At 28.8% G+C, this 27,916-nt stretch overlaps 2 protein-coding genes across 2 annotated transcripts; one reads left to right on the top strand and one right to left on the bottom strand.

The window, feature by feature from the left end:
* Positions 1 to 96: 96 nt before the first annotated feature.
* On the bottom strand, positions 97 to 6,734 carry LOC145310511 (uncharacterized). The gene is made up of 4 exons (XM_080150457.1): positions 6,636 to 6,734; positions 3,930 to 4,207; positions 2,360 to 3,344; positions 97 to 1,445 (listed from the first exon to the last, which is right to left on the bottom strand). Exons 3-4 carry the CDS (start codon positions 3,317 to 3,319, stop codon positions 645 to 647), a joined length of 1,761 nt encoding a protein of 586 aa, XP_080006583.1. The 5' UTR covers positions 3,320 to 3,344; positions 3,930 to 4,207; positions 6,636 to 6,734; the 3' UTR covers positions 97 to 644.
* Positions 6,735 to 11,239: 4,505 nt separating this feature from the next.
* On the top strand, positions 11,240 to 13,230 carry LOC145310504 (uncharacterized). The gene is made up of 2 exons (XM_080150452.1): positions 11,240 to 11,329; positions 11,759 to 13,230. The coding sequence occupies exon 2, from the start codon at positions 11,784 to 11,786 to the stop codon at positions 12,954 to 12,956; it is 1,173 nt and encodes a 390-aa protein (XP_080006578.1). The 5' UTR covers positions 11,240 to 11,329; positions 11,759 to 11,783; the 3' UTR covers positions 12,957 to 13,230.
* The last annotated feature ends 14,686 nt before the right edge of the window (positions 13,231 to 27,916 follow it).

Genomic DNA, 27,916 nt, shown 5'->3' with positions numbered 1-27,916 from the left:
ACATATATCTTATTTATTCACTTTATTTGTTATCAATGTGTAACCATAGGAAATTTAAATTTTTTTTTCTATGTAAAAATGCCTATAAAACATATATTAAGTAATAATTGACTTAAAATGCATATTTTGATAAATTTTAATTGCTATTTTTTTGTTTAGTTCCTGATGATGAGGGCAGTTTTGCCCTCGAAACGTTGAATAAATTTAAAAGTTTGATGCCTTGAGTTTTTCATTCTGAGGATTTTACATGTTGGGTCCGTTAACCATTTGTCTTACTTAAATATAATTATAGTTTTAAATGTAACACAATACTAATAATAAGATCCCACTAATTGAACATGAGAAAATGAGAAATTATAATAATTTAAGTAGGTAGACAAACTTTTGCACTTAAGGACAGAAAAAAATGTATAAACACGAACAGTATCTACACGATTTAGTTGAAATATAATTAATTTTTACATTAGTATATCAATTAGTATTCCTAAAACTTAGGTAAGGATAATTTGGGTATGTACAATGTAGCCCTATAAGGTTAGGACATTACAGATGTTTAAACAATAAAGCTAACAAAATATATAAGATACTACCTATTTACACATTTTTACAAATAGCATTTATCAAACATTTTAACTTTTATGTACTTAAACAAATTCTTCACTCTCAATTCCTTCTTCCTCCTTTATTTCCTCTTTTATAATTTCTTCCACACTCTCAGCCTCTATCTTTATAGATATAGGATCCTCAGCAAGAGTTTCTTCTTCTTTTATCTCAAGTTTTATATCAGCTTCACCACAATCAACAAAGCTGTTAGAAGCAGGAGGTGTGACTGTATTCTTAATAGTTTCTAACTTTTTCAGATGTCCAGCTGATTTCTTATGGTTTGACAAACTAGAACTTTTGTGATAAGATTTCTGGCATAATTTACAAGAGTATGGCATCTCTCCTGTATGAATTCTCATATGTTTAGTTAACTCACTATTTGTATGGAAAGCTCTGTCACATGTATCACAGGAGTATTGTTTCTCTCCTTTATGAATCCTATTATGGTAAGTTAAATGACTTTGTTGTAAGAAAGTCTTTTCGCATGTATCACAAGAGTATGGCCTCTCTCCTGTATGAATCCTCTTGTGAACTGTTAACTCACTACTTGTAAGGCAAACTTTATCACATGCATCACAAGAGTATGGCTTCTCACCAGTGTGGGTCCTCTTGTGTACAGTTAATGCACTTTGTTGTACAAAAGCCTTATCACATGTATCACAAGAGTATGGTTTCTCACCTGTATGGATCCTCTTATGTCTTGTAAGATCACTATTTGTATAGAAATATTTTCCACACGTATTACATTTGAATGGTTCCTTACATGTATTAATTTTCAAATGCCCTAATAAATTACTTTTTGAAATGAATTCCTTGCAGCAGATATGACACTTGTTCATGATGGATTATTAATGCTTGCACCTGAAATAAAAAAAAGTGAAGAATTTCAAAGAATAATTATTTGCGTTATTAATTTATCAATAATTCCATTGTATTGACTTTAGTATAACACCTACTCTATATCTATGGTGTGTCTATACGTCTATCAATACGTAGATACAAGTTTTCAAGATGTATTCTCTACAATCCTTCCATCAATATTTTATTTAGAATAACTACTCGTTATGTAGGGTATTTTGCACTATGTAGGTAAAAGAATTCCAGATGTACTCTATGAAAACTCTCTCCTTACATCCATATCTCATTTAGTATAGCTACTCTATATGTTGGGTGTGTCCATCAATATGTAAGTAAAAGCATTCCAATTATGCTGTGCTGTTTTATTTGATGTTATGGACAAAATGTTAAAAACTAACTTACTTTAATTTTGTAAACTGAGACTATGCGTGGTTTGTTTCTCTTTATGTTGACTTCAGTTTCAAATCTTATTTCATTTTATTTTTTGTCTGAAAATAGACAAAATTATTATTTCATAAGTAGATATAATTGATTTAAAGAAGGTATACACATTTTTGCATAAAAGAGAAGAACATAAAAAATGTATAAACAGAAACAGTATCTACACAATTTAGTTGAAATATTAAAATTTTTTACAATATTCTATCAATAAGTATTCCTCAAACTTAGGTTAGGGTAAATTGGGTATGTACAAAGTAGCCCTGTAAGGTAAGGACAACACAGATGTTAAAACAAAATATATAAGATTTTACACATTTCTACAAATAACATTTTTTTCAAAGAATTATGATTTTTTCTTTTAAATTGTTTTTGGAGAAGTAATATTATTTACACATATAATCAAATCTTAAATACGAACATAACTATCAAAAACATTTTTATTTATATCTACTTAAACAAATTCTTCGATCGCAATTCCTTCTTCCTCTTTTATTTCCTCTTTTATAATTAATTCCGCAATCTCAACCTCCATCTTTATAAAGAGAGGATCTTCATCAAGAGTTTCTTCTTCTTTTATCTCTAATTTTACTTTAGCTTCACCACAATCAACAAAACTGGTAGAAGCAGAAGGTTGTATTGTGTTCTTAGTAGATTCTAACTTCCTGAGATGTTCAGCTGATTTATTATGTCTTGACATGTCTTTACTGGAGTAATAAGATTTCTGGCATAAACTACAAGAGTGTGGCTTATCACCTGTATGGATTCTCTTATGATCAGTTAAATGACTTTTTTGTGAGATAGCCTTATTACATGTGTCACAAGAGTATGGCTTCTCTCCTGTATGAATCCTCTTATGGACAATTAAGTTACAATTTGTCCGAAAATTTTTTTTACATGTACCACAAGAGTATGGTTTCTCTCCTATGTGGATTTTATTATGGACAGTTAATGCACTTTGTTGTGAGAAAGCTTTTTCACATGTATCACATTTGAATGGCTTCTCAACTGTATGGATTCTTCTGTGATGTCTTAATCCAGTACTGTTTGAAAACGCCATTTCACATGTATCACAAGAATATGGCTTCTCTCCTGTATGGATCCTCTTATGAACAGTTAACTGACCATTTGTTGTAAAAGCCTTATCACATGTATCACAAGAGTAAGGCTTCTCTCCTGTGTGGATCCTCTTATGTTCAGTTAATGCACTTTGTTGAGAGAAAGCTTTTTCACATATATCACATATAAATGGCTTCTCTCCTGTGTGGGTCCTCTTATGTGCTGTTAACTGCTGTCTCTGTGTAAATGCTTTTTCACATAAATCACATTTGAATGACTTCTCTCCTGTATGAATTCTCATGTGTTTTGTTAAATCGCTCTTGCAAGAGAATTCCTTGCAGCAGATATGACACTTGTTCATGATGGATTATTAGTTGTTCTTGCACCTGGAAAATATAATATTTATTGTAATACTAGTGTAGATTTAAAAATAATAATTCCAATTATTTGTCATTATTTTTGAAGCATTTCATTTTTATGAATTTAAGATTTATTTAAGATTATTTCTGAAGGCCTTTCAACAGGTAGAAAATAGTATTCTATGAAAACTTTCTCCTTATATCCATATCTTAACTAGCATTACAATTCTATAATCGTTATCAGTATTTCCATACATTAAAAATTTAAAATATGTTGATTTTTTAACTATTCATCTAATTTTTTAAATAATGATTCCTAGGACAACGAGGTAGATTGTTGTAAGCAAAGCATCCTTATTATCAATTACTAAAAATGTAAGTTTATTTTTAAAACTGTATCATCTATTCAAGAAATTTTGCTTCAAATTTACACACAATTTTGATTAGACATGTAAATTTACATTTTGCTTAATAAGTTTTCACACTCAACTGGTGTTAATGTTTTAATGTCCAACAATCTGATATTAAATTGCATTGCTTTTATGGATGTTTTCAAACTTGTTTTTATACATAAAAAAAACTAACTTACTTATATATAAAAAACTAACTTACTTTGATTTGCTTAACTGAATTTACTTGTCTTTCTTGATCTTTATGTTTCTACTGACTTTAGTTTTATAATCTCGAGTCTTATTTCATTTTACATTCAGTCTGTAAATAACTAAAACACAATATTTACCATTTTTTCGGCATTGGTTAGAAGGATCTTAAGCATTAGACATTTGGACAGACATTGTTCTACTTTGTATTAAAGATTAGCTTTCTTTATTCAGAAAATGTGACATAAATAACATTTGAATAGCTGCACACCTGTATTGATCTGCTTTTATCTGAAAAAAAACTCTTTTCACATAAACCACATTATAATGTGTTTAGAAAATCCCCTTAGATGATAATACCTACCCTTGATTAAAATATGATTAATTTGATGGCACTTAAGTTCAAGATAAAGATTTTTCTTTTTTAAAACCATAAAAATGTACCTACCTAAAATACAAAATATTTAGGTTGCTGAATTAGGTTTAAGTTTTACGTGAAGATTATTTGTCCAGTAGGGTTGGAATGTCCACATATAGGAAATAAATACCTACCTACTTTAGTAGAATATTAGATTACAAATACAATTATTGGTTGTTCTGACACATGTAATATTTTAAACATGTCAAAATTTTAAAAAAATCTTACAAGGGAAATTTTTTTTAAAAAGTTCATCTCAGAATTTTGGCGGGAAACGGCAGTTTTCGGCAGGAGCAACGGTTCCACTGCCGTTTCTTCACAGTTCCACAGAAGCAACTGCTCTACCAAATTTTAGAGCTGTAACTCTTTTATGGGCTGAAATCATGCGCGTTTTCCTTTTGGTTAAATGCCTGAGAATTAATAGTTATTTTTTTCTAACCCTGTCACGTTTCTTTGAATAATACTTGCAACAAAGACAAATTTTATGGTTAAATCTAAAAAAAATTATATCTCAAATGATTTCAAATTGTCTGATTTGGCGAGAAAAGATGAAAAACTCTTTTGTTTTAGCTATTCATTTCAATGATGGCTGAAAGAATTATCCTTTTTTTATTTTTTTATATTTTATTATTTGTTTTGTCTGAAAAAAATCCTTACAATTTTATAAAATAATCAGTTTTGATTTACAAAATAGGAGAATATAATTTTGAAAAAAATCATATCAAAATAACAGTAAAAGCATATTTAATTTTATGAAAAAAATTTAATTATTAATATTAACATTGAAAATATTACAAAATTTACAAACGCAGGTATTTCTTATAAGAAAAATCTATTGTTAATTATATTTTAATATTATGATCATTGAAATCGATTGTGTCTACTCTAACCTCATCAGAATTATGTTCACAAGAAAGTGAATTTTTATCCTGAATTTCTTCTTCTTCTATTTCCTGTTTTATACTTTCTTCAATATTCTCAGCCTCCATGTTGATAGAGAGAGGATCTTCATTAAGCGTTTCTTCTTCTGTAATTTCTAGTATAATATTAGCTTCACCACAATCAACAAAACTGGTAGACGCAGAAGGTAGTAATGTAATCTCAGCAGATTTCAACTTCTTAAGATGTCCAGCTGATTTATTATGTTTTGGCAAGTCTGAATTGGAGTAATAAGATTTCTGGCATAATTCAAAATAGTCAGGCTTTAAACTTATGTGGTTTATCCACTTATGGACACTTAAACCATTATTTGATTTAAAAGTTTTTTCACATGCATCACAAGAATATGGTTTCTCTGCTCTTATGTTCAGCTAATGCATCTTGTCGCAAGAAAGTCTTTTTACATGTATAACAAGAGTATGGGTTCAACCTGTATGGATACTTTTATGGACAGTTAAATGACTTTGTTGTGAGAAAGCCTTTTCACATGTATCACAAGAATATAGTTTCTCACCAGTATGTGTCCTCTTATGTAGAGTTAGATTACTTTGTTGTGAGAAAGCCTTTTCACAAGTTTCACATTTGAATGACTTTTCACCTGTGTGAATTCTCATGTGTACTGTTAAACTCATGTGTTTTTTTTAAACTACTTTGTTGTGAGAAAGCCTAATCACATATTTCACATTTGAATGTTTTCTTATCTGTATTTTTCCTTATTGGCGCACAATCTATCTGTGAGAGAGTCTTTTCACATAAATCACATATGGATAGTTCTTCACCTTCTAAAATTCTCATATGTAATGTCGAGTTAGAAGAGATTTTCTTCTTGCAAAGATCACACTTACTCATTATGGATTATTATTTGTTCTTGTGTGCACCTAAAATAGAAAATATTAATATTTAGGATAAAAAAATTTGTAAGCTAATCTAACTTGTTATTATTTACAGATTTATAAAATTCGTCTTTGAAAACATATGTTTAACTAGGTATTGTTATCAGTGATCATAAACTAAGTATGACATGTTTAATATGTTTGTATATTGTTTGGCAGGCTTACCAATTTGAATTTTAGGTTATGAATAGCTAAACTCTTTTTCCCGCATTTTCCCCCAAAAAGGAATGCTCTGGATTTCGTTTTTTGCATTTTTGATTAGGTTATATCCTAATCTATAATAATCTCAGATACCCAACTCAAAAAACTGCTTTTCCCTTCCGGTGACTAGCGTTAATCAAATTAAGTTAAATATATATCATTTCAGTGGATATTAAATTCTTTAAAAAACACACAGACAGACATAATTCCTCTTTAATACCTATTAGGAAGTTACATAATGCCTTTTTATCATAGAAAACTAACTTACTTTTATTTGATAGACTCAAATAACTTTTTTCTTTGTCTTAATGATTATATCGACTTCTGTAATACAATCTTGTGTTTTAATTCATTTTATGTTCTGTCTGAATGTAAATAATCATTATTTTACAAGTGACAAAAGTTGAATTATAATACTATTAGAAAAATATTAGAAACCACCCTAAGAGAATTATACAGTTTCACTGAAAAGTACAATCATTCAGACCAGCAGTTTCCAAGATATTCAGCTTCAGACAAAAAGCCTAACTAATTTATATTATAGGATAAAGACGTGAAAATTGGATTAGCTGTACTCCATATATTTTGTGATAAAGATTAAGTACCTAGCTATTATCAAGAAATCAAAATTCAGAAAATGACTTAGATATTTTTAATTAGTTAGAGGAGGAAACCAGAGAATGTTGTCATAATACCCCTTCATCTACACTACACTAAACTCTGCTTTACAACTGGATGCACCCCCCCCCCATCCCCTAGATATTAACAGGTTTAAAAGGCATACTCCCAAAAAAATTTTTTTCCTAAACAGAAAAGTTATAATGTACTAATTCTGACTACCCAAATACAGTTAATATATACCTTTATACAATATTTGCTGTATGCATTTATACAAAAATGGTGCAGGTACCTAACTAAAAAACTACTGAGAGACTGAGAAGGTATAGAAGGTGGTTAAACTTATTTATTAGCATACAGGATATGTGTTTTATACCTCCCCTCTCCCCTGAACTGCATGTCTGTCCTACACCCCGCCCCCCAAAATGATTATAACACACCCATGATTGAGGTATTAGACTGGCAAAAACCTGTGCACCCAACTTAACAAGTCATACCAATTGTTGAAAAAACATATGCTTTGTTTCATAAAATTCAGATAATTCTTCCATAACTAAATCTCATATATAAGCCCTGATTATAGAAATGTCTGGATGTTTAACACAATTTCCAAAAAAATCAAATGTATCATATAATTGGAAATTTTAACCTTTCATTTTAAATAGCATCTGTATTATCTTAACCTAATATGCTGTTCTCAATAAGTTTCCAATTAAAAAAAATAAAAACTAAAATTGATTGATGTTTCTTTAAGTCAAATAGTATGAATTATATAAAGTATTAAAAAGATACGAATTTTTTTTGTTCTCTAGAACTACATGAAATATCACTAAATCTGAAAGTTTTTTTTTTATCTTTTTGCAGCTGGTATTTTATGTTTACATATATAGTTCATATTTATAATTTTCATTGAAGAAAACAGTAATTTTACAGTAATAAACAGATATATTCAAAAACAATGTTTATAAACAATGCTCAAATGCCGCACTTTAAGCGGACTTTTAAATGTCGTCTTTTATTGTACAAAAATTAAAGTCTAAAAATCCCCAGGCATTTTTTAAATAAAAAGGTTACAAATTGAAATATCCTCTATAGTTTGATTTTAAAATTTTATTCTCACTATATACAGCCAATGGTATTAATTTTTATTAAGAAATTATGGAAATATTTATCAAAAAATAAATCATGTTTAGTGGGAAAACATGTCCTAAAATATTTCGACCAAACGGTTTTTTGAAGACGACTTTTAGTAATGAATAAATAATGCGGCATTTGCACGAAGTAAATAAACAGAGCATTTTTCACAAACAATTCAAAGAACAAAACAGTTATCTGCTGCATATGTCTAGAGATTTATGGCTAATCAATTACAAATTATGGTTATAAGCATTTAGAAAGAAGAAATACTTGATTGTTTATTATTTTTTACATCATAAATGTTAATTTTTTTATAATTTATTAATATTTCATCATTTTTTAAAATATTTAATATAATTTTATTGATTTTTTTTTACATGAAATAAAACTTTTTGGCACCAAACAGAAACATTCACAATAGTTTACTGATATATAATTAAGATGGGGGAAGTTGTATGTATAACTGAAAGAAAAATATTAGAGAAAGAAATGTCTATTTTTCTGGCATTGATCCATTGAGATTGTAAGCAATTGTTACTAATCATTACAATATGATCTTGATGAGAATACATACAAGGGACATTGATTCCAAGTAAAAAAATCCCCACTTCCTCCCCCCCCCCTCCATTCTTACCTGCTTCTCTTTAATTACAGCTCATAACAAATTATATGGCACACAAATATCAAAATATTCAGTATATTCATATGAAATTATTCATGGCCCTTCTATGCAGTATCTTTAGTATTGAAAACTATTAAAAATATTCACTTACAATTATGTTACATGATTAAAAATTATTTTTTGAATACATTAAAATACCTATAAATAATACCTAGGCAAGTAAATAATTAAAATATTAAATATTTTCTTATTCTCCAAAGGGGCTCTAATTGCATTTGGATATAGATTCATTTTTTTCTATTTCTCATGTGTTTATAGAGCATATAAATAAAGAAATTAAAATTTTTTACTTATTGTTTTTAAAGAATTAAAAATCAATCATATTCTTATAATATATGCAACTTTTTAAATAAATAGCATTTTCTTAAAAACAGCTGAAAAAAACATCCCAACATTTTTTTCTCATTATGTTCCTCCCTTTGAAATACTAGTATATTACAGTATTCTGGTGATTTATGCTTGCAATTATTTTTCTGAAGAGGCAACCTTAGCAACTACAAACTAGTTTTTTAAAGTGTACCTCCAAAACTGTGTGGTAAAAGTAAATTTTTCTTTTAAATATTATATCTATATTGCATACCTAAAATTATCTTATTTTACAAAACCATTTTAAGGTACACTACTCCAAGTACCACAACTCATTGAATGCACAGCAATGCAATTATCCCTTTTGGAATAACTTAAATGGCCAATGTTAATTGGAGGTTGTGATCTGTAGGGCATATAGGTGATAGTGTGGATTTATGGGATTTTCTTTAGATTTATATTTTGAAAACTTCAATATGATGAATAGCCCTAATTCTCTTTTGTTTTGATTAAGATATACAGTAATATTGGCAAGCCTCTGGCACATATGTTACTTCTGGAAGCTACTAGATTATTACATCCCCCTGGACTTATTGAGTATGGCAGGTGTTCCATTTTGAATAGCACACTCATAGGAATGAAGAGCAGGAATTAGGAAAATCCTGATTTAATTTGTTCAATTTGTAGAGTTACAAACCCCCATTTTTAAAACCTACATGCATCATAAAGAAGCTTGCATGAAACTATTATTGACAAATTGTAAATAAATATGTCATTCATGTAAGAAGAATTGAACTCAAATTGAATAAAGCAGTGAGTTATCCTACCAAACCTCATCAACATTCTCAGAAGTATTATTAAATAGGAACCACTTTTTGTATTTAACCTTTCAAACCACATTTCTAAGGTATTATTAGTTAGGTACCTATATATGTATAGACACCTCTCAAACCTTAAAGGACGCCTGCAAGAAATAACACGCTTTAACTGCTGAAAGACTGCCACAAGAAGACCAAATACCCCAAATTTAAAGCCTTCAGCTTCAATATTAAAAAAGTTCTAGGCATTTCAAAATAGTATTTTCTGTACAATGGAATTTTTGAAAGATTTCCAATGCTCATAAAAGAAAAAAAAATATTAAATTACGTCGCCTAGACACAAAATTATAACCTTATCTTTGTCAGAAACTTAGATTGCCTGTAACTGATTACATTTTTACAATAAAAAAACCACATTTCATAGTCAAAATCTATGAAAAAAATTCGATTTAAATTGCATTTTTAAACAAAAATCATAGCGGAAACAAAGGGGTAAACTAATACAAGCTTAGCTGTGATTGGTTGTAAAGCTAATTCAGCCTTCTGATTGGCTACAGTATATTCGGTACGACGCAAGTAAAACTTAATTTTTTAAAATAATTTTTACCATAAAAATGGGTATTTTTATTGTAAAAATATAAATAGTTACTGGAAACCTAAATTTATGACAAAAATAAGCTTATGATTTTGTTTCTAGGCAACGTAGTTTAATTTCAAAGTTTTTAACATGAGCATTGCAATTCTTTCAAAATTTTCATTGTACATAAAATGTCATTTTAAAATGCCTAGAACTTTTTTGTTATAGAAGCTGAAGGCTTTAAATTTGGGGTATTTGGTCTACTTGTGGCAGTCTTTCAGCAGTTAAAGCGTGGCATTTCTTGCAGGCTTCCTTTAATATTAATATTATTATTAGCTACCTAGGTAACCCTAAGACTTTAGTAGACTATAGTTTTCATTAAGTTTGTTCATTTTGGCAGCCTCAAGCTCCATGTTTAAACACTTTTGTTGTCTTACAGGAGATTATCTTTATTATCCCCCAATCAGTCAATTACCTCCCCTGTCAGGGTGTCTCAAATTGACAGGTGTCTCAAATTAAATCACAAATAAATGACGGTCTATGGAGAGAAGCTTAGGCCAGAGTTATACTAATAATTTTTTTTTGTGCATATTGAGTATCAAAACTAGGTACTCATTTACCAACTAGGGGTATGTAGATGCAGCTGAGGTGTGAATAAGCAAGGAAAATATCTTCCAGTCAGTCTCTCAAGTCACAAGCCTAAAATACACAATTTAATAATAATATTGTTTTTCAGACAGAATATAAAATGAAATAAAATTCAAGAATGCAAAGCTGAAGATATAAGAAGATATAAAAATTCAATTTTGAATATAGAAAAAAAAGTAAGTTAGTTTATAACAAGTACAATGATGATTGTATCTACAAGAAGCTCACCAAAAAATAAACTAACAATGTTTTAAAGAAAATGTTTTAAATTGATAATCATGCATTAAAACAAAAGCAAAGGGAAATTTTATTAGATATGTTTGTCTTAATGTAATTGTACATAGATGGACGGGTCCATATTAATAAGGTGTGTTCAGAGGGAAATAGTAGGTTAAGAATAAGATATAAGGAAAAAAATTTTCATTGAGTACATCTGGAAAACTTTTACTTTTATAGAGACGGACACACCCTACATATGAAGTAGCATTATTAAAAAAAAATATGGATGTAAGGAGAGAGTTTTCATAGAGTCATTATGGAAAACTTTTACCTACAAGGTGACTTTTACTCTACACAAGTATTCAATTAGATATTATTTATTCCAGGTGAAAGAACAATTAATAATCCATCATGAACAAGTGTCATATCTGCTCCAAGGAATTCTCTGTAAAAAGCCATTTGACAAGACATGTGAGAATGCATACAGGTGAGAAGCCATACTCTTGTGATACATGTGAAAAGTCTTTTTATACTAATCGTGAGTTAACTGTCCATGAGAGGATCCACACTGGAGAGAAACCATACTCTTGTGATGCGTGTAAAAAGGCTTTCTCACAACAAAGTATTTTAACTGCACATAAGAGGATCCATACAGGAGAGAAACCATATTCTTGTGATACATGTAAAAAAGCTTTCCGTACAAATAAAGAGTTAATTCTGCATAAGAGGAGTCATACAGGAGAGAAACCATACTCTTGTGATACATGTCATAAAGCTTTCTCACACAAAAATTCGCTAGTTTATCATAAGAGAATTCATACAGGTGAAAAGCCTTTTAAATGTGATACATGTGAAATGGCGTTTCCAAACAGTAATGGATTAAAAAATCACAGAAGAATCCATACAGGTGAGAGGCCGTTTAAATGTGATTCTTGTGAAAAGTCTTTCATACAACACAGTCACTTAATTCATCATAAGAGAATCCATACAGGGGAGAAGCCATACTCTTGTGATTCATGTGGTAAGGCTTTCTGTACAAATACTCAATTAGTTGTCCATAAGAGCACCCATAAAAATGAGAGGCCATACTCTTGTGATACATGTGAAAAGGCTTTCTCACGACAAAGTTATTTAACTAAACATAAGAGGATCCATACAGGAGAAAAGCCATACTCCTGTGATACTTGTGAAAAGACCTTCTCACGACAAAGTTTATTAACTGAACATAAGAGGATTCATACAGGAGAGAAGCCATACTCTTGTCATATGTGCCAAAAAAATTATAAATCAAATTCAGAATTTTCAAAACATAATAAATCAGCTAAACACCTAAAAAAATTAGAATCTACTAAGAATACAGTTCCACCATCTGCTTCTACCAGTTTTGTTGATTGTGGTGAAGCTTATGTTAAAGTAGAGATAAAGGAAGAAGAAACTGTTGATGAGGATCCTCTGTCTAGCAAAATGGAGGCTGAGAATGTGGAAGAAACTATAAAACAGGAAATAGAAGAAGTAGGAATTCAGGATTTTCTTTCTTGTGAAAAGAGTTATGAGGAGGATATAGTCAACACTATTGGAATATGATAGACTAAATGCCTGTATGAAAATCTTTATCCTTAGTAGATTTAATGTAAATCACAAATATTTTTAACTACCTAATGTATTGTGTAAACTGATTTTATTTACTTTTCATTAAAGGGACTGTGAACGTAAATTTTTCTCATCTTAATATCAAATCTTAACATTATCTCATTCATAATATCTCACAGATTTTTTTAAGGTAAAGGGAAAGGAAGAAATTTTCAGTACTATATAAAATGTGCATTAAATTGCTTTTTTCTCCCATTATAGCTAAAATTAAACTTTTTCACATAGATCTTGATTTTTCCTAACGGTTAAGCTGATTTTAACATAATTCTTGCTCTAAACCAATGTATAGTTACTTAGAAATTGATAAAATATTATTATTATTACGTATTTTATTGGTTTTTAATCAGTTTATAAACATAAAATCACAAAAATATTACTAAAAATATAAAATTGAAATTATTTACAATTACTATATAAAAATAAATTTGGTTTCTTTCATGTGTTCCGTCTTCTTTGAAGATGTGTTGAGTGCTGGTAATTTCTCGTCTAGTCAAAGTGAGGGCAATGGCATCTTTTTCATTAACACAAGGATTTTTGGTTATCCTGATTATCTGTTTACCCTGAGCCGTCAGCTTAAGAAACTGAAAAAAAAAAGAATGAAAGTTTAAGTTAGAAAAAATTCATAGTTGAAAGAAATATTGACAGATATTAAGAAAGAGATACAAAAACTAACAAACAGATTTTCTTAATGTCCCTGTAATAACACTAACCCTTTTATCCTCTTATCCACTTATTATACGCATTCTGATATTTTGGGAAACGCATAAATATTGCTCTAAAATTCTTTAAAAACTCTTTTAACATTGACAATACAGGTTTAATTTTCTTATTTCTACATTCAAAAAGAAACCAAGCTGAAATAATAATTTCTGTATTGATTATTATAGCTTTATAGAATGGTATATTAGACGGTGCTCCCAAGAGAACATAATTGGCAACCCATGTTATATTAGATTGGTAAAGAAAAGTGTTAAAATATTCTAAAAGTAATTCTGTATTTGATGAACAATAAAGATAAAAATGACAAGAAGTTTCTCTAGGGGTGGGAAGATTTAAAGCTATTGTACATTGTGTACATGCTGGACTAGTGTCACTAAATTTTGATAAATTTGCATTAAAATGAAGAAGATTGTTAGATAATTTAAAAGCAAAGTCTTATGTTCATGGGAAGATAGGATAATCGCCACATGCACATAAACCTTGATTCTCTATTTATATCTATTTCATTACTGAGCCACATATTTCTAGTTTTAACGGGTTGACAATTAGTTAACATAGATTTGGATATATCTAAGAAGTATCTAAAATCTTTTGCTCTCAAATTGGGCTTTGAAATAAAGACTAATATTGAAACAGATTTTTGAGAAAATTTTGTTTTACACCTATTTAAAAATACTCTTAGATTATGTTTCATTCTTATAAATTCATTTGGGGTTACATAACAGGAAGATTTCCTGCAAAATTCATCATAATTTAAAACATTGCCAAAGTTTGAGATAAAATTACTTAAGGTAAGATTTTTTAGTTCATTACCATACCTTAACCATGAGTTTATTGTGAAGAAGTTGTTATTGATCATATTTCCTTGATTATCCGTGAATAAATGATTATTAACAACTTGGGCAGCGAGAATGTTTCCACTAAATTTCCAATAATAATCACAAAAACGTAAAAAAGCTTTAACTAGATTGTACAAAATTGGGTTAGATTCTGGAATAATTTTATCAATTTGTATAGACAAAGGGTTTTCGGGATCTGCAAGATATTGTCTCAATTCTTTACCCCATGAATCATTTGCCTTAAGACCTTTTAAAAAAATGCTAACTTTAAGACTAGTGAGAAATTCTTTTGGGTTAGGCAGGCCAAGCCCACCCTTGCTACAGTCAAGAAAAATTCTATCCTTTGCAATCCTTCCCCCTTGTTTTAGAAAGCCTACAACACACTTATCAAAGTCTGCTAAAAATTGGTCTGTTGGTTCGAAAATTGAACCTAGATATGATAATTGTGAATAAAAATATGTTTTTATAATAGAAACCCTTCCAGGAATACTAAGATTGAATAAATTCCAAAAATTGCGCAATTTTACAACTTTTGCCAATATTTTGTCCCAAATTAAATTAGTGTCATTTAAAGATTTGTGCAAGCTTAGACCTAAAATTGTGAAATTATCTGAAATTTCAAAATTCAGTTCCTCAACTTTTCTTATAAAATCTAAAGAAGGTAACCCACCAGTTATTATAATTTGAGTCTTAGAGTTGTTAACTTTAAGGTTTGATAATTTTCCAAAGCTGGTCAAAATATCATAACATTTTTGGAGAGATTCTGCCTTTACTTCCATGAAGTTTTGCATATCGTCTGCAAAACCACTTGCTACATTTACTTTATTTTCATCTCTGTTAAAATTGTAAGGAATTGAATTTGGAATTTTAAGAGTGTTTGTTAGACATAATTTTATAACGAGTGGGTTTATTGCAATTTTAAATAAATTTGGAGATGGAAGGTCTCCTTGAATAATACCTATTTTATTTTCAAAATTTTGTGTTAAACCGCAATCAGTCAAGATACAAGATTTTCGGTTTTTAAAAGTAGAAGATACCATTAAAATAAATTTTGGACCAAAATTAGAGAAATGCAATACAGATTGTAAGTAGGTATTTCCTATTGTATCAAATGCCCTCGAAAAATCAATTATTAGACTTGCTAAAGGAGAATTTGTGGAGTTTGATTTTGAAAGCAGTTCATATACATTTATTAAACATTCTTGTATAAAATACTGATCGGAATAAGCTTTCTGAGCATTGTGTATTATGGAATCTACAACAGTTTTTAATCTTAAATTTATAACTCCACTATATAGTTTATAAGGAGATGTAAGTATACCAATGCTACGCCAATTTTTAATATTCGAAAGATCTTTATCTCCACCCTTTGGAATCAAATTGCTTCTACTTATATTCATCATACCTCTTAACTCCCCTTTATTAGCCATATAGTTAAAACCATGTAACATTGTATCTTTAATTAAATCCCAAAAATGTTTAATTGACGCCATAGGTATGCCATCTAAACCAACAGCAGCATTTAAATTAGCATTTTTAAGCACGGTTTCAAGTTCAGACATTTGAATAGGTGACTCAAGATTTAATTTATCTTCTAGCGATAATTTAAAAGGGTCAAAAATTGGATCATTTTCATTTCTTTCAAAAAATTCTTCAAAAGAAATTTCTGGCTCAACAGACGTGCTAAAAAGTTGTTTAAAGTGATTAACAATAAAATTTTGTCTCTCATCATCATTTTGAATAATATTCCCTGAGTAGTCTTTAATCAAAGATACAGATTCATGAGAGTTCTTATTTTTCAAAAGTTCAGAAAAGCTTCTAGTGCTTTTCTCATGGTTTAATAAGTTAAAATAATTTGTGTTTTCCAAAAGTCTTAGATTTTCTCTGTGTTCAATTTCCAAAAGTTTTGCCTCAGTTTCTTTAAAATTAACAGAATTAAAATCACCAATACTTCTTAAATATGATAATTGATCAGACAATTTATTTTTTTCCTCCTTTGTTGTTTTAACATAAAATGACTGAAATGATATACATGTATTTTTTATTTCATTTAATAAACATTCTAACATTAAGTCCGGTTCCAACTTAGTGTTATAAGATAAAAAAGTTTCAATACTGGGAAAAAGTGAACAGTTTTCTTCAATTTCATTACTATAAACTTTAATTAAATGTTTACAAAATTTGTCATTGGGTAGATTTAAGATCGTTTTTTCAAGCCCCTGAATATACAAAGATAAAATGTTAATCCTATTAATTAGTAGAGTTAATTCATTTTTATTTGGAGGTTCTGTATTATCAACCATAAAGCTGTACACAGAAAATTTTACTGTAGAATATAAATGTTCAATATTAAGTAGGGAGCTATCAATAACTTTTGGTCTAGTAATATTCTTACTTTTTCCAAAGAAAGTGACAGGTTTATGGTCAAAATATTTTGATAGCCTATTTGGATATTCAACTTTTTTGATTAATGGACTAAATTGTGGGCTTGCCAAACAATGGTCAATCCTTGACCTATTTATAGCTTGTTCACTAAAAGGAATATAACTATAAGTTTTTAAATTTGGATACAAAAGTCTAAATTTGTCTACAATAAATCCATCCCTTATCCATGAAACTAAAGTTTTTGTGTGAATTAAGTTAGGTATTGCGCTCATGTTAAGAATTTCATAATTATTCAAAACTACGTTAGAATTTATAGGCAAATCACAAGTTAAACAGTTCAGATCTCCCAAAATAACAAACTTAGAAATTCCAATACTTTCAATTTTTTGTTTTAAGAGTGAATAAAAATCTTTATTTTGAGATTGAGTTGGACCATAACAGTTAATGATAAGCATTCGTTCATTATTTATATGCAAATCAACGATAATGACATTTTCACACCTAGATTTAAATATTCTATAAACTTTATGACAAAAATTTCTCCTTATCATTGTGATTACACCACGATCCCCTTTTGTGCTATTAAGATAAATATCATAATTTCCGAATTTACTTATCATTAAATAGTTTTTAAGAAATGTTATATTATTACCCACACGCGTGTCTTGAAGTAAAATTATATGTGAATTTGTTTTTAAAACTGCATTAATTTTCATTTTAAACTTCCCACCATCTTTATCTAGAGAGGCCAAACTTAAATTTAGCGAGTTCATATTTTGACTTATAACTTTTACATTGTCTAAGCAAAAAGAATTTCCAGATGTAGGCTGGTTTACTGGGGGAGGGGGACTTAAAATTACTTCTTCAAATATTAATTCCTCGCCTTTTTAAATTTAGGATCCCCTAAAAGCTTACAAAAAGACATATAATTTTTCTTCAAGTTAAAAAAGGTTATCCCTTTTTTGAAAGATAAAACTGAACCAAGAGACATAGTGTAATGTTTCAAAATATTTTTTTGCAATTTATGAGAAATGTCAAAGTAGAGATTTGGATGATAAAATTGGGGTAAATTACAACCAAGGGCAGAAGGGGGAGAATGTAAAAGGGGGAATAACATTTCACATCTATAGTAAATATACCATTTAAAAGTAACAACAAAAAGGAGCAGTTTATATAAATAATGCATTATTTTGACAAGAATATTTTAAATCAATGATTATTTTGTTTACTCACATTTGTATATATTTACTAGAGAAAGGTTGCAAGAATTTGGTGTTTACAAGCATTGCTTGAGGCGCAGGAGTTTTAAAACTTTCTAAAAATGTCCAGTTAGTACCCATCCTTGTTCTGTAAGACACCATTATGGATTTTCCGGTTGCGCTGGGCCTAATAAGAATTTGCTTAGAGGTTAAATCTATGTCCTCAGATTTAACATTTTGGTACTTTTCTCTTAAACTTTTAATAATAGGAAACAATTGTTTAGGCCAATGAAAGTTAACATCTAACCCCTTAGTCTTTAGAGCCTTATCTAAAGCAGCCTTTCCTTGTTTAGTTTTGGATTTTAGTAATACTGGAACGATAAACTTTTCATTTTTCTCAAATGTTTCTTTTGCTAATGGGGTGATTACTACGTCCGATAAAACTTTAGGGGTGAGAGTAGAAGAAAGCTTTGTCTTCACCGTTTCAATCATAGAAATGTCAGAATCCCTATCAATGTGAACGCCTAAATCCTGTTGCAAATATTCTGCAACATTGTAAAAATGTCTGGCGCTTCACGCCGCTCCGACCAGAACAAGAACCATGAAAGGATTGCAAGGCAGTGTGTTTTGAAATGTGAAATTGTCTATACTTCAATGTTGTTAAGAAGAATAAAGGCTTGAATACAAAGTTTTCTTGAGTTATATGAAATGTTTAAATATATCAAACATAATGGAGGCACTGAGAGTTAAATTATAAAGGGTAAATTTTTTTCTGTTAAATATATTTTGCTTTAACATCTTTTTTAAAAAAGGTGGGGTATTCCACTAGCGTCACTTATAATTATTTAAAGGTAGATTATTCACTAGCGTCATTTATTAATATTTATACAAATTTGTATAAACATAGTACTATAAATACACTCATATCAACATTTCCATATTTATATGTATATATTAATTTTTATATTATTGATTATCTCATACAATGTTAATCAATATTATCAAAAAAAGGTAATTCTGAAGGTTGTGTAACATTCTTTTTATAACTTGGTTTATACAAAGTTACATCACAAATTTTGAAATTGAAACATAACTAAATGTTAAATCATTTTAACATTTGTATAATGATTTTTGCTAAAGTTATTTAATTCTTTCTATATTAACATAACTTTCTCAAAATTATTAAAATAAAAGGTATTTCTAAAAATCTAATACTAAAGTTTAATTCATATCAATATTCATATAATAACTTTTGCTAAGTTAGTTAATTCTTACTATATTGACTAAACTTTATCAAGAATGCAAAACAAGGTGTATAAATTTTGAAATTTGGTTAATTCTTACTATATTGACTAAACTTTCTCAAGAATGCAAAACAAGGTGTATAAATTTTGAAATACAACTAAAGGTTAAATCATTTTAACATTCGTATAATAACTTTTGCGAGCTAGTTAATTCTTTCTATATTAACATAGCTTACTCAAGATTTTATATAAATAAAAGGTATTTCTAAAACTCTAAAGCTAAAAGGTTGAACGTATTAGTTAAATAATTTATCAAAATATCAGGTTGAAAAACAAATTAAATACTCAAGTGTTTTGTAACTACCCTTGGTAGATTTATATAAAACTGGCTAAAGACAGTCAAATAAATAAAATTGAAATATTTAACAAACAGTTAATATCATCCATATTTTATATAAAGTATTTTCGTTTATATAATCAAACATGTCTCAGTCCGACGATGAGACATCTATTGGTATGCCACGCTTATTTAATCGTACTTTTGGGCGTTTTACAAACCAAAAACGTCCTCAAAGACAAGATCAGCAAAATTATCCTAGCAATAGTAAACAGATAAATACTTTGCAACAAAACATGTCACAAATGGCAACCATGATGGAAGATATGCAAAACACTTTACACAATTTAAGTGTTCAAGGTTCTGATACACAAAGTCCTAATTTTAGCCCCGGTAATAATAATAATAGATTTATGTCGACGGATGTTCAAATCAATGCTAAAGGACATAGAGATCAGAGTCCTACAGGAATGTCTAGAACTCATGCTAAGGAATTACTGACCTCATTAAATGAGTATGTTACATCTTCTAAAGAATTGGACGACAAACATAAGGAAATACTGACTGATCAAACTAGCAATCATATCAAAGAGATATTTAAAGCCCAAAAGCGTGAGGATGCTTTTAATACACCTCATATAAGGAGTTCAACTTATAATTGTCTGACCCCTACATTTTTACTTAATTCCCCGTCAACGTATAACGCAGATAAGGTATTTCTGAAAAATAAGGTGATATACAGGCAAATGATAAGTTTAGAGCATGTTGGTCTTAAAGCATTTTTGAAACAGTTAAATTCTTTTGATCTCAGAACTTTCACTCAATGCGAGTATAATTGCCTCATACATATGATGCTTTCAAGGGATCTTAAAGAAAAAATAGAAGTTAGCGGAGGTAGCCCGTTAGAATTGTCTACTTCTGATTACTTAGATAGGATTAACAGAAGTCTCAACGGAAACATTACTAATGCATTAGATTTTGATGAAAGATTTTCTAAGTTTAAACCAACTTCAAAAAACATTTTGTCGATAACTCATGAATATAAAAAATTTCTTGAAAATGTTTCAAATAATATAATTTCAGATGTTGAAAAACAACGTAAGATAGTTTCAGCTGTAATTAAGTTCATACCTTATAATATACGCCCATTACTTGATGCTACTGCAGCTCTCCAAGGAGGCAACATTACACTAGCAGCCTTCGAGAACTTCATCAGAACACATGAAAGTTCAATAGATAGGTTTTTGAATAAAAACAATTTAGTACAGAAGAGTTATATAAAAAAGATTGATTCAAATCTCTTTGAACAAGATGTTTTTTCAGACCAGATTTATGACCATTATGATGAAGGTAACCGTGATGATTATGACGATTATGCACACGACTCTCTAGATTATGCCCATGGTATTCATAAGGTTAACAACTCATATCAATCTAGACTTACATTGAAATGCGATATTTGTAAAAGATGGGCTCATTCTGACAAAATGTGTATATTCAATGAAAATGATACCCTGAGACTTGCTAACTTAAAAAACACACGTATCCGTCACTGCTTGCTTTGTAGAAGTTTGTCTCACAATGACACGGAATGTACGTATTTTACAGGTGTCAAACCATCTGCTACAAGCTGTAAACATTGCCAAGATGCAGGATATTTTCAATATCACCATTCAGTTGAAGCATGTATTAAAAATAATTTTTTAGAAAAAATCAAAGCCTCGGATTTAGCAAAATAAACAGCAAAAATTTAGAACAGAAAAATACTAATGCTAGTTTATGTAATGATGTAAATATTGTAGTTAATAATTGTTCAAATGAAATAAATAATAAGAATGTTTTTATAGATGATTGTTCTACGACTATTTCAGATGATTTATCTATCTTAAATAAAAAGGTTGATTCTTTTGTTCCCAATTTAGAAAATAAACCAATTGTTAATGTTTCTCAACAATCAGAAATTTTTGAAGAAGTTAATAATTATCAAATTGATTCTCAAACAACTAATACATTACCATATTCTAATAATGAAACCAATGGTAATATGGCTAACATTATAAATGTTCAAAATCATCAACCTGACAAATTCGATGATTTAATAAATAAGCGTTTCTCTACATCTAATGCCTCAATTGTTTATTTTAAGAAAATATATTCCATTATATCAAATGTGTATAACAAAAATAATGATGGTTTTGTTATGTGTGCATCTTATTTTTTGTATTTAATGATTATGTTTTCATGCGTATACCTAATTCATACAAACCCTTATCTTTCTACTTATATTTTTGGATTAATTATTCCTAGTTTGTGTTTTATATTTATTATGCGAGGATTGTTTCCAATTTGTACATACAAAAGAAAAAAATACCCAAAATTTTTAATTCCTAATAAGTTTAGAAAATCTTATATTGGACGCGAGTACAGCTCGTCCAAAGTAAAAATTAAGAAAAAACCTAAAACTGTTAATGACATTAAAAATCAAATCGTTTCTAAACTAAAAGTTAATACGGGGGTAGAACCATATATTTTTGATATTTTTTATAATGACACTAATTTAAAATATGAATTAGACACAGGGGCAAGCCAAAACATTATACAAAAAGATTATTTAGAAAGCAAAATTCCGGATTATGAAAAATACTTCTCTAAACATGTAAATTATCCTATCAGATCTGTAACTGGGCACACAATTAAAAACTGTGGGATTTACAAAATTCCTTTTATTGTACCAAATTATGGAAATATATGTTTAGATATATTAGTTGTCACTAACACGATACCATATTGTTTCTTATTAGGTAGGGATTTTATTAAAAATACAAATCTGACTATGATTTATGATAAATTAATAAAAGGTGTTAAATTAGCTTTTGGTGAAAAATTGAGTCCTAAAATAAGAATTAATGATCATTTGAAATTTGCAGCTTTTGAATCTAAGAGTATTGTTGGTAAAATAATCAATAATAAACAGAATACATTGTACAGAATCAAAAATAGTATCCATAGTCCTTTGCATTTTGAACAAATAAAAAGGGAACAAAACAATATTTATATAAAAGTTGTTAACAAACTAAACAAACCATTGAAGCGTAAGTTATCTTCAATTACCCTAATGGAAGAAATAAATAAATGTAACATGTCTATTTTTGAAAAATTATTGTGTCACCCTTATTTTAAAACCATATTTCCTATTTTATCTTATTTATACATACAATATTGGGTTATTCTCATAAATATAAAGCTAACAATTGACGACATTAATCAGGTAATACCAGCTTTTATTGTTACTTTTATAAACAATAATTCGTTTTTTAAAATATTTTCTATATTTTCTAAACAATCAAATATTGATTACATATGTAATGTTCAATCTACAAATAGTATCGATGAAAATGAATTTTTTGAATCTTTTCAAAAAGATATGGATATTGGATTAAAAATCGAAGATATCATTCAAAGCAAATTATTAACACTAAATGAGATAAAATCAAAGTTGTCTTGTCAGTTTGAATGTGTTAAACATCGCATAGCTAACTTATTATACGATTTACAAATTTACTCAAAACATACCTTTGATTGTGGGACCCTTAACGAAGATTTAATTCCCAAAATGAGTATTAAATTAAATGCCCCCATTTTCAAAAATACAAAACCATACAATCTTAAAGAAGAGGACCGTAAAGCGGTGGATAAATTTTTTGACCTTTTACTTGAGCACGGGTACGCTTCTGTAGCCCCCCCCAGTCAAAGTTTCGGTAATCCTGTATTTACTGTCCCTAGCAGGTCCGATGATGGCAGTAACATGCCTAGGATAATAATCGATGCAAAATTCAGCAATGAAGCCGTTTCAGGGGGTAGCACAGCATCTTTGCCAGACTACAAAAATCTTTTAGGTCCCATAGTTCAGAAAGCTCGTTTTATAACAACTATAGATCTTAAAAAATGTTTTTATTCAATATTGGTCGATGAACAGAGTAAATTATCCGGTGCCATGAACGTCCTTACAGAACGTGGGGCGTTCGTGATGCACCGAGCGTTAACAGGATTTTGCCAAACACCTTCTTATGTAACTCAAACTTTTCAAAAATATTTACATCTTGATGAGAAAGGAAAATTAGATTTTATACAAAATTTACTTATTTTTATGGATGATTTGATACTTTATTCGGAATCTAACGAAACATTAGAAGAGCATATGTTAAATGTAGAAAAGTTATTAAAGAGATTACATCTCATTGGCGTAAAAATTTCTCCATCCAAATGTACAATAGCATGCGATTTAGATAGTCAAGAAGAAATACATATCTTAGGCTATAAAATTAAAAATAGAAATATCTCTTGTCCTGATAAAAAAATAAATGAAATATGTAATTTAGGAGAACCAGATTCGTTAAAAAAAATGCAAAGTCTCTTAGGTAAAATAAACTATTATAGATCTATATTCCCATTGCCTATTCATGAACAATGTAATATACTTTATAAAAAGTTAAATCCCTTTACATATGATGTTGAAGCAAAAAAAGCTTTTTTTAAAATTAAAGAACTATTGAGTAATGCAGAACGCAACATAAATGTGCGACACGATAACAGTATAAATGTATTGCTTACTGACGCAAGTCATTATAGTATTGGATCTGTATTATTAAGTGTAAACATGGTTGAATGCGTTAAAACTTTTCAAATACAATCTTTTCCTTTTTCTTTTCAAATAAATCATCTGTATCCTTCCGAAACTGAATACATTTACCTATGCGATAATTTAATTGAATGCATTATAAAATCAGCTAAAAAATTGCATTACAAAGCGTTTTCGGATGATCTATCTGCTTCCTTGCATTTAATATATACTTCATGCAATCTTTTTGAACAAGAGTTGATTGAATTCTTACCATATTTGAACAATAAAAATGAATATCTAAATTATGTACATAATGAACTATTTTGTAAAAATATTGAAGATTTAACGAATGATTATTTGTTCTCAAACCCATTTATAATGACATATATTTTGTTTGGTTTAAGTAAAACACTAAACACCACTTTGATTGTTTCAAGTGATTGTGGAACAATAACAATAGGAAAATATAAAGAACAATTGTGTTTTTTAATACATGATGACGTCGCTTACGGTTTAAATATAAAAGAAACACAGGCTCATTTAACTAAAACAATTATGCGTTTCAGTCCGAATTTGATCACAAATAACGAATTTAAGGTTTATTTTCTTAAAATGATAAAAGAAAACACATATGAAATAAACAAATATTTAATAAACATTGTAGGATTTTATAGTAAAGCAATGCCAATGGGTTGTATACAAAAAACCGGTATAGCATGCCTTGAAATTTTTAGCGTGTATAAAGGTCTCAAACATTTTGAACCTTATATAACAAACAAAGTTACTTATTTACTTTTGGACAGCATGGTCGTTAAATCATTATTGACTAAACAAAAACCTAGCAAAAGATCAACAACATTAGATAATTTAGCTAATCGCCTTTATTTTTGGTACAAGGGCACAGCATTATTTTTCATTCATGTCTCTGATCACCAAAATTTAGCTGATGTATGGTCAAGATTATGTCCAATTGAAATTTCGACATTTAATAATGAAATTAAACCTTTCTATCAAGACGATTATTTAACAATATCAGAATTTAAAGTTTTACAAAATAATGCAATTAACTCAATTACAACAGAAAGAGATAACAAAATAGAATTTAAAAGGTTTCCCCACATAGGAAAATACTTTGTAGAAAAATTTAAAAGTTTCTTTTCAACACACGAATTTATTAAATTACAATTACAGGAAAAAAAGGTGTCTGATATGTTACCACACTCTGTTAAATATTTTCAAAATAAAATCATATTACCCCAAGTTCTTTACTTACCTTTTATATCTTTCATACATTATTCGTTAATGCATATTGGAATTCAAAAACTTTGGACTTACGTAAACACTTATTACTATTTTAACAATAAAAAATTAGCTAAAATGATTTGTGACAATTTAACTTCGAGCTGCGTTTATTGTATTAAAAATAAACCTAACACGCTCAGACTAAAAGAAGGGTTTACTTTTGATAATTCTATAAAAAGCCCTAATACTTTAATTTTTTCTGATCTTTTAGAATTCCCCACTTTTGAAGGAAACGTCAGAAAAAAAGACCCTAAAGCGCTATTGATAATAAAGGATGTTTATTCTAAATACACAACAATTTATATTCTGCAAACAAAAACGTCACAAGCTATAATAAACTGTTTAGCGAATTATTTCTCAGTTCATGATATTTGTAAAAGTTTTATTAGCGATAATGCATCAATATACAAAAGTAAACAGATATTAAAATATTTTAAAAACTTAAACATTAGAGTTTTAAATAGCAGTGTGTTAAAATCTAAAAGCAGGGGCTTTATAGAGAGGTCCGTAAGATCAACAAATGAACTTATTCGTTTTTACAGATCATCATACACTTCTTTAGATATAAGTCACATTTTGTCAGTCGCTTCAAGTATGATTAACAAAATACCGTTTCATAAAGAAAAATTGTCGCCCTATAATATACATTTTCAATCCACTACAGGCCTTATGGACGGAGATTATTTGGACCCTACTACAAATATTTTTGAATACAAATTTAATGAAAAATTCGGTTCTTACTCACTTGAGTACAGGCAAGAGTTAGAAAAAATGATAATCGACTGTCATACTCGAGTTAAAGAATATAAATTCAAAAATTCTTTAAAAAGAAATAAAAATAGAATTTTCCATAATCTTTATATAAACGATATAGTTGTAGTAAAAACAAATGATAAAGGATATGAATATAAATATCGCCCGATATTCGGTTTAGTTCCATACAAAATTATGAAAAGTAATAAATACGTCCTAGAACTAGAAAATCAATTCTCTAAACAAGTTGTTTATAGGCATGTTTCTCATGTGAAAAAGATAGATTTTGAAAAACTGTCAAAACTAGAAATAGAAGATTTTTTAGCAAGGTCTCTTTCGCTTCTCACTCTATCCAATTTAGATGAAATGTTTGAAATACCAGTAATGATACCACGAAAATTACGTAATAAGATTAAATTAGACAACATTGATGAAAACTCATCTTCTAGCGATGACGATGACACACCTTTAAATAACCAAGCAAATGGTTCTACTCTACCTACCTTAATAGAGGTAGATGAAATAGAGGATTAAGTATGTTTTTAGTTAAATTTTCAGTATGTAATATATTGTAACAGTTGACCATAGCTATTGTTTTCTTACTATATTCAATAGCTATTTATTTTATATTATTAATAAGCTTTCTTACCATAAGCTTTATTATAACTCTGTATATAAAAATCGTAACAATCATAGCTATTGATTTCTTACCATAGTCAAAAGCTAATTGTTTTATATTAATAATAAAATCTCATTCCATAAGCCTTCTTACCATAAGCTTTTGCGAGTATTATAGTGTTTAAATTTAACTTTGTAAATTTATGGTCATAAGAAATTAAATATTTTGCACCTGTTACATGGTATATTAAATTCTTTCTATATTTAAATATATCCACCTTATAATGTATATAACCAGAAATATAATAAATTATGTTGAATTCTTTCTATATTCAAATATATCCGAATTATAATGTATATACAAGATATTTCACGAATTGTAAACTTTAATCTAAATGACGCTAGTGATAAAATATAAAATGTTCATACAGGGGAAAAAAACGCTTAAAATATGTAATCATAAACCCTAATAAATATTATGTTTCAGTTGTTGCCCTAAAAAGAAAACCCATCAGTCAAGTTTTCTTCATATAACTGCCTCTATAAGAGGTAACTTTATTTTATTAGCTGTTCTTTTAAACTTAGTTCAACCCCACCTTAACTGGTTGGATGGTTGGAAGATGGGGGTGAACTAAGTATAGTATGTAAAAAAGGGGCGGCCTGTATATAACAATAGTCTAGCCGCAAACTTATAACAAACCAACTTGCGAATTCCATTAAAGAGGGGAAGCAAGGCGTACAAGGCTAAAAAAGGGTATAGTCATACATTACACAGCATGACTGAATCAAACCAGCCATACAAGGTTTGCAAAAAGGTGTTTTTACATGATAATCCAATTGAAATTTTTATTTAGGATATGGATTTGTGTTAGAACT

The sequence above is a fragment of the Acartia tonsa genome, unplaced genomic scaffold, assembly GCF_053477335.1.
Source record: "Acartia tonsa isolate MP-2025a unplaced genomic scaffold, ASM5347733v1 sca2, whole genome shotgun sequence".
NCBI lineage: Eukaryota > Metazoa > Arthropoda > Copepoda > Calanoida > Acartiidae > Acartia > Acartia tonsa.
The sequence above is the reverse complement of the archived record's forward strand: the minus strand, read 5'-3'. Positions and strand labels throughout refer to the sequence as shown.